Source organism: Thalia democratica, chromosome 1 (assembly GCF_965202585.1).
Source record: "Thalia democratica chromosome 1, ktThaDemo2.hap1.1, whole genome shotgun sequence".
NCBI classification, from domain to species: Eukaryota; Metazoa; Chordata; class Thaliacea; order Salpida; family Salpidae; genus Thalia; species Thalia democratica.
This window is the reverse complement of record NC_139165.1, coordinates 50,683,022-50,691,495: the sequence shown is the minus strand read 5'-3', so window position 1 is coordinate 50,691,495 and position 8,474 is coordinate 50,683,022. Positions and strand designations below refer to the sequence as shown.

Here is an 8,474-nt window from a genome sequence, read left to right as displayed (position 1 = left end):
CCATCTTAAAAGTCTAAAAGCTGTTAGATACTACTCTTAAGTGTTACTTTTTCTCAGTCAGAATTTAGTAAGCAAAATTTTCAAAAAGAAATCTACAGGTTTAGTTAGAAAGCAATGTTTAAATACAGTTTATACTTCTTTGTAGATTTGTTATAGTATTTTTTGTTTTTTAAACACTAAATGTTTTATCAGTCAGCAACGTTAAAATTACCCTCAGGACTTTAGTTTATTCATTAATAAGTATGATACAAAAGTTTTATCAAACTGTAAGTAAATACTAATTACCTTTAATTGTTTAAAGAACATGAAATACTAGCAGTTAGTACAAGGTTCGGCTGCAGTTGTAAGGTTTTGGATTTGTCTTATCTAAATATTTATCTCAACGAGGTATACTATTAATACAGCAGTATTTTAATAACATTTAAACGCCTATCCCTTAACTAGTTTACCAAAAAAAATTCAATCTAAACCCTTACCCCTAACCAACATTATCCAAACATGTAAAAAATAAAATGAAAACAATTTTTTTTATTAATTAAAACTTATAATATATAGAAATTAAGCTTTAGCTAATCAGAAGCGCTTAGACTTTCAACCTTTAAGTTAATAAAGCAACTAATCCAGGTAATACATCATAAAGAGCTAAAACTAATTTAAAACATAATACTCAAGTCGTGTTATAAAAAAAAGATAAAAATTAACATTACACTTAGTTAAATAAACGAACAATAATATAATGAATTGATATAATATAATTTGATTTATGATGTGATCATATTTTTGATTAAAAATTCTAACAATTAAGGGCTTTTTTGTCGGAAACAGCTATAGCCATCATTTTATGTTTAGAAACTGAACAGTGACCAGGAATCTGTCAGAGTACGCGAAAACTGTGCAGTTTGTAAATTTAATAACAAGGAAAAGAAAAAAGTTGAAAAAAAGCCAACTATTTTACTTAATTTTGTTAAAAAGTACTTGTCAGTTAGAATATTTTAAAATAAAAACTATTATTTTAAAACAACTAACCATATTTTAAAAAATTATAAATTTATTTTTCAAAGACAAGCTTTTTTTATGCTTCATCTCCATTACAAAAACTTATCAACAATTTTTTCTTCAATTGTTTTGTTTTAATAAGCTGAAAAATATTCAGTTGTTCTATAAAGTTATACTTAGCCTTTGAAACAACTGAGTTTGATCAAAGAGCGAAATGTATAAGCATTTAAAGAACACTAAACAACTATAGATTTTATTAAAAACAAATATGTTTTAGCTACTTACGAACCTTACAACGCTTTCGATATTTCTTAAAGTAGTGAACTGTGTTAGAGTGAAAAAGTTAATAGATAAAAGTGCAAATATAATTGTGAAAAGATATAGTTTAATAGAAAACCAGCATTTATTAAATAATTTGTATAATTAAAAAAAAAATGTAGTTTGTTTTAGTTTAGGTTTTTTTAATTTACAAAAATATTAAATATATATAATTTAATTGTGGCAAACAAAATTGTTGTCTTTCTTCTTTTCAAATATATTATATCTTCAACTAACAATTTAAATTTGCGTAGTCAACACCTGTTATTACTTTTTTTTTCGCAAAGTTCTTTAATCTTTTAGCCGTAATTTATGCATGTGTTGTTTAATTCTTATATTTATTAGCTAATTTTAAGATACTTTTTGTTGTTTAAGCTTGTTTTACGGTCTTAGTGTCTTTCTAATTGTTATACTTGTTGGTCGTATGTACAGTTTTGTTGTAAAGGTTGTTTTATTGTGCGTAACAAATAAAGTTTTTTGCCAAACAAATTTTGTTTATTGAACAAGGTACGTGAAAGTCTTTTGTTCTCATAGCATTTAAAATTGTAAACTAAATTATCACTTACTGAAATTACTTTAATAACTTTCGCTAAAAGTAAACATAAAACTAATAAAATTTAAAAAGTTCTATATAGCCAGTCTCTTTATTCATTACATCACAATTTAATATTAGGTTCAATACGTTTAATAAACTACTATTCCTTTATGTTCAGCAATCATTTAACCCTGTGGAATAAACCGTAAATTAGTACTTATCTCACATTAATCCAATGTTAGGTATGCGCAACTAACTAACTATTTTTGTAACCGAGACAAGGTGACTTAACATTTTGATATGTGAAAGCAGTTGCACTCGCTACTGCGATCTGTCGCTATAACAAAATTTTACTAAACTAGCCAGTATGAAGATTTAAAACCATTGTGGTTTGTTTTAAAATAGGGTGGTAAGCGAAGCTTAAATGAAACTTGATTTGTTTGTTTTTATTTTAAAAAACTTATTTTAACTGTTTTAGTTTAAATAAATAAAACTTTAACCATTAAACTAAAACACTACATTTTTTAAATAAAATTAAACTTAAAATGAGCTTTTAAACAAAGCTTTTAACAAACTATAATATTAAAGTAAAACACTTTTCTATTAGTTCAGTTTATTTTAACCTTACCTGTTCAAAATAAAAATAATAACACATAACACAAAAATAAGACACTTTTCTGTTAGAAACGTTAAGCAAAACATGATGTAGAAGGACAACTAATTTTTTTAAGTGGTTTACATAAAAGTACATTATTAAAGTTCAATTAACGTGAGTTAAATAGGAAACATTTTTTAACAAAAGCATGCTACAAAAATACAGACAATGCATAGAACTGTGTATACGGCCGGCCAAGCAAACACTTTGCAAAGTTTTAATATAGTTAAAAGAAAAGCAAGTAGTTTTAAAATACAGTGAAAAAACTGGCTTAAGAGTACAATGGTTTATACAAACACTAAAATGTAAAAACAGTCATATTTTGTACAGAGCTTAAAAACTTTAAAACCATATATTTTTACTTTAATATTGACTTATTGCAAATTTTGAAAACTAGAAATAAAAGAACAAGTATGCTGTAACATTATTTAAAACAGTTAAACGAAAATTGAACATAACTAAAATTCAAATTGATAAAACAAAAATAATTAAAGATCAGTCGATTAAAATATTCAAAAAAGTTTAAATGAATAAAAATATTTTTTTTTTACTTTTAGAAACATTTCTTAGTATAAACCTACAATACTTTATAAACATTACTTCGAAAATAAATATGTACCATAGACAAACTTTTTTTTTAAATTTCTTTAACGATCAGACTTACAGCTTTTGAAGATCAAACAACAGCTCCAGAAAAGACGAATGAGACCAAGCTTGAATTGGACACGAGTCTTTACAGTGTTTTCCGTCGCTGTTAGTAAGCTCAGGTAAACCGAACCAATCAGACGATTCAAGTTGCTGCTGAACATTAACCAAGTAAGACTGGATAAACTCGATAGTCTGCTGCTTTCTTCCCTTCTTCTTACTTTTGAGTGAGAAATATAACTTGGCCCTCAAAAAGTAACCTACAGGCCAAAGCCACTCTGGTCCTTGGTGATAGTTGAATCCTTTTGCAACAGCTGCATCATCATTGTCTAAAGTGTTGTCATAATCACCTCTATATTGCATGTCGTCAGGGTCAAGAGTTTTTATACCAAGCGGACCAAGTAGTTTTTCTTGGGCAATGTCTAAGGCTGCCAATGCCTCTTCATCTTTAAAAAGTTCTGGTGCATACACCATGGCTACTGCAAAGTTTGGCCTTAGCTGATAATCACACCATGGCTTGGAAGCTCCATCAGTATCTTTGTAAATTCCTTTTTTGTGTACATGTTCTAGAGTATCAGTAGGATCTACGTAAAACTTCTTTCTAAAGTTCTTTTTTATTCTGTCTCCCCATTCTTTCCATGTACATTTTGCCAACTTACCAAGATGGTTGCGATATTTTATACCTTCATAGGGAAAGTGTCCTTCTTTGCGAACTACGTGTAACCAACGAGTAAGAGACTTGCACAAAGCAACAATTTCAATTGCGGAACCATTTCGCGGGGTAGCAGGGGTTCCCTTGTTACCAGCTAGTTCACTTTCACCCATTTTGTCCATCCAAGTTCCACAGTTGTGTTCGCTACCCCCGCTTACCATTCCTGTCGGAATATCCAAAGTAACTTTAACTTCAAAACCTTGGTCATTCATGTTCCTGTCTAACTCAGCACCTGCGTTCCTTTCTCTGAATATAATGTCATTAGCATGTGCATTAAGAGCTTGTTGCATCACTTCGCTAAGTGGAAATTTTTTTGCAGATGTAACTGTTAGCTGCGGTGGACTAAGATCTGTTGGAAAAATTTGATAAACTTCTGCTTTTAGTATGTCATAGCTTTCAGATATGTTACAGTAATCTTGAATGCTTTGCAACCAAAACCATACAGCATCTCTACAATTGTACCTTGGATTTTTTCCTTCTGCCAAAAGGTTTGGAATAAGACCGTGGCGTAAACAGCCAGCAAAAGAAAGGATAATTTGACGCGCCTCATGCATCCTGCCAGTCAGCATAAGCAACCCTCTCATAGAAATAAATGTATCTCTACCCCAACACCTCATGCTTCCAACTGAGAAATGTGGTAAACCTGCCGCGATTGAAGGTAACTTTTCTATTTTATTGACCTTCAGCTTATCAGCAGGTACAAACGGTAGCATAGCCCCCTTTATCTCAGCACATAAGGCGACAGAAGCTAAAGACAGAGCTTTAACAAACGGTCCCCCTTCCTTCACAAACAAACTCATCTTTTTCCAGCAAACATTCAGCAACTTGTTAGTAACACTGCTTATGATTTTTTCAAAATATGTTGGTATTAAGAAACGAGGTAACTTTGAAATGAGACGAAACTTAATGTCCAACCAGTCACCAAGCACAGCAGTGTCCTCATGACGTTCAAGTCTACTTGATATATAACGCAGAAGCCAATCACCTTTTCTTAAGTTATTACATATAGGATGTCCCAGATCATTATTGCTTTTTATTGATTGCATTGGAAGAGCAATTCCCATTAAACCACAGTAAACCAAACTTTTCCAATCATCAATATTGTAATTTTGGTAGGATCTGTTGAAAGTTTGCTGTTCATTTTCACAGCAAAACAACACGTAATTAAGTGTGTTGTGAGACATTTTGTCAATAATTCTGTCAAAGCCTGTAGTCATTTCGTTTATTTGATTAACATAGTTCTTAATATCATCAAATGGCTCAACTTCAAACATAATAATACTTCCTGGAGTAAACTTCTCATTGAAAGATACCACAGTTGTTCTAGCTTCATTTTGACACTCAACTGTAACACATTTGCTTTCTTCAATATTTATGTCGTTACAAAAGTCTAAACTAAAATTGTCTACACCATTAATATACTGTTCACTTTTTGAAAAAGATTTTGTAAATTCTTCAGTTTTCTTGCTAATAGTTGTTGGCCTGGATTCAATAACAACTTTTGTAATTCTACCTTCAATACTGAGAGGTTCACTGTGAGAAGTATTTTTACCTTCAGTAAATGAGTTGTGAGCTATAATAATGTAACTATGGTGATTTTCTGGATTGTGCCTGGTAACAGCAACTATGTCTTCAGATCTTTGGTCAACAAAAACTTGAGTGAAACCTCTAGCTGCCATTTGGTAATGCCAATCATTCAAACACTTCTTTAATTTGATCATGCCACTATTAAAATTCACAAACCTATCAGATTCGCTGTTTTCATTCCATTCCCTATAAAACCTTTCTTCGTTGACAACATGTACGTGGTGAGGAACCATCTCATCATGACCTCGGTTACTGCCAATAGCGCAACAAGACATGCTAACTAAAGCAGTTGACGGAACAACATCATAGATACTCCTTTTTTTCATCATACACTCATTGTCATGAGTCACATCATAAAAAATAGCATGTGCCCTACTTGGCCTTAAAAGAGGTATAGCACTCTTGTTGAAAGAAGCTATAGGCTCGCCTCCGTATAAGTAAATTAATCTACCTTGTTCGTGAGAATCCCAGGCATTTAAACATTCACGCACAAGAGAGTTAATTCCTAATCTGTTTACAAAAAGGTTGTCTGTGTGTTCATCTCCTGTAAAAAGTTCAGCAAATATGTATAACTCAGGGTTTACTGCCCTAGCAGCTTTCAATAAATACTCTGCAACATGAATTGGCGTTGAATGACAGTTGTCTATTCTTAAACCATGAAAAGTTCCTGCCATTCTTTCTGTATATTCTTTCATTTTATCCCAAAGATAAGGGCAGTCATCTCTACAATTACCATATCGTAACTTAACACTGTCCCCCCAGCATACCAGCTGTCTTTTGAAATAAACCATATGTGGATAGTGTGCAAAGTTTTCTAATGCATTATGACCCATAACCCAGCCATTGTGAGCCATTATATCTTGTGCTTTATTGGGGTCATTCATTATCATTTGCTCGTCATTTTCAACAGTTGTGTCAGGATAAGTGTGATAGAAGTATTTCTTTACAAGCGGATGTGTTAGTGTTACTTTACCAAGTTTAGGTCCTTTTTCATCCAAGCGTTCATACCTTATAGTATTTATACATGATTCAACTGCAGCTGATATATCATTTTCTATATTTGTGCGTTGAGAATCATTTAACCAAACAATAGTTTTTTCAAATGCTTCTAATCCTTTTTCAGCATTGTTATCAAAAGCATAATAAAACTGGTTAACAGCTAGTTTCATATCAATTGTACATCCAAATCTTTTAAAATCTGGATCTTGCACTATTCCAATTTTACAATTTTCTGGTTCACTTAACTTTTCAGGTAAGTTATTACTCTGTATGACTTTTTTAAACTTTTCCATTTCTAACTCTAAATTACACTGAAAAAACTCCCAAAGCATTAAAGGAGGTATAATAGTACGCATAAGCATATCTTTAATAACATTTAAATCACCCTCATTCTTTACTTTGCCATCAGTAAACCTCGCTAAAGCTCCTTTTGTAATCATTACAGAGAAGTAAAACAAAGCACGATCAAAAATGTACGCAGGACGAAAATGGGGTGTATTTTTTAGATTATAAGCACAGTATTGATGAGATTTTAACCAATCACTGTCCATTGATGTATGATTCCAAACAACATCAACTAAACTTACCATTTTCCATTTCGTTCTTAACTTTTCTACAAAATCTTTTATATCTTCAATGGCTACTTTTTTTGATTCTCCCTCGGAAATTTTAGGGTTTAAAGAAAGTTGATCTCCAATGGAATAAGAGGAATTCGATCCTCCAAGTAACTGTATGGGAGTGAAGTGTAAAGCATTATATCCGCTTTGCATAGTTGGTTCTAGTCTTTTTTCCCATGAACTAAAACTTCCTAAACTTTTAACGAGAATACTCTGCATTGATATGGAATCAAGAGGTAAGTAACTATTGTCATTGCCAACTTCAAGTTTTGGATCAACTATAAAATAGCCACATCCAGCTTTTTCTTTGCCAGGGTATGTGAAATAATACCTGAAAGAGCCTGGATATTTTAATTCAACAGTAGCTAAAACACTCGATTTATCTCCTAGTTTTCCAGCATTATACCATTTCAAAGGTCTAAACTCATTACAAGTCTGTGAGCTTTCAGGTGCATCAGTAAATATAGTAACGTCTTTGTATGCTAAACTTGTACCTTGAAGAAAATGAACTTTGTTACCTCTTTCTAATCTAAAAATTTTACCGTCATTGTCTTGACCATCCTCTATTTTTAACAAATAACCGGAGGAAAAAACAGACTCTTGTGCCCAGTCCATTTTTGCACTAAATGATAAGTTGAAACAAAACTTTTAACTAATAATTTTAAAACATTCTGAAATATTTGTATAAAACAATTTTTTTTATATAAGTACTATAAAAACTTTAGTTTGAAGTATTACTAGATATTTTATAAGTAAAAATAAAAATTAATCAGAAAAACTTTATAAACTTCCTTATACAAATCACTTCCTTATTTAAACTTATTATATTTGTATTAACTTAATCATATTTTTTATTTTAAAAACAATAGTTAACTTAACTTTGATGTGCTTCAATATTTCTACACGTGAAAAAATGCTTGCTATATTTTAAGTTTGGTTTTAATTTTATATTCAGAATTACATTTGATAAAATATTTTCAGCAATTATGATTTTAATTAATCATTTTTTTGTTGGTTTGATTTTTTTACCTAAACTTAATTCCAAAAATATAGAAAGGCTAAAAATACTTACTCAACTGAGTAATAAAAGTAGTATATTAAGTTACAAGAAAAAATACTCATTCCGTAATTAATTCTTTTAAATGTTTTACTTCACGCAAAAATCATACATTATAAGACTTATATAAACAGTAATAATATATAAAAATAAGAAATGTATATTATTTGTTTTAACAAGCTGTAAAAGCTTGAAATGTTTTTCAAACACAGTTGTTTTTGTAACTAAATGTTTAGCTACTCCAACAACTTAGTTTTTCTATTTCTTTCATCTATATTAAACAAAACCATATTAAGTAATCTTGACAAGGTTGTTATGAAACATGTACTTACTTGATGTATATCAATAACAAC

General features: G+C 30.5%; 1 protein-coding gene across 1 annotated transcript; it reads right to left on the bottom strand.

Annotated features, from left to right (window-relative positions):
• Positions 1–2,451: 2,451 nt before the first annotated feature.
• Positions 2,452–7,731, bottom strand: LOC145849239 (glycogen debranching enzyme-like). The gene has a single exon (XM_082954381.1). The coding sequence runs from the start codon at positions 7,677–7,679 to the stop codon at positions 3,165–3,167; it is 4,515 nt and encodes a 1,504-aa protein (XP_082810507.1). The 5' UTR covers positions 7,680–7,731; the 3' UTR covers positions 2,452–3,164.
• Positions 7,732–8,474: the final 743 nt, after the last annotated feature.

Coding starts and splice junctions, on each gene's coding strand:
- LOC145849239 (XM_082954381.1), bottom strand. CDS start 7,679: ATGGACTGGGCACAAGAGTCTGTTTTTTCCTCCGGTTATTTGTTAAAA.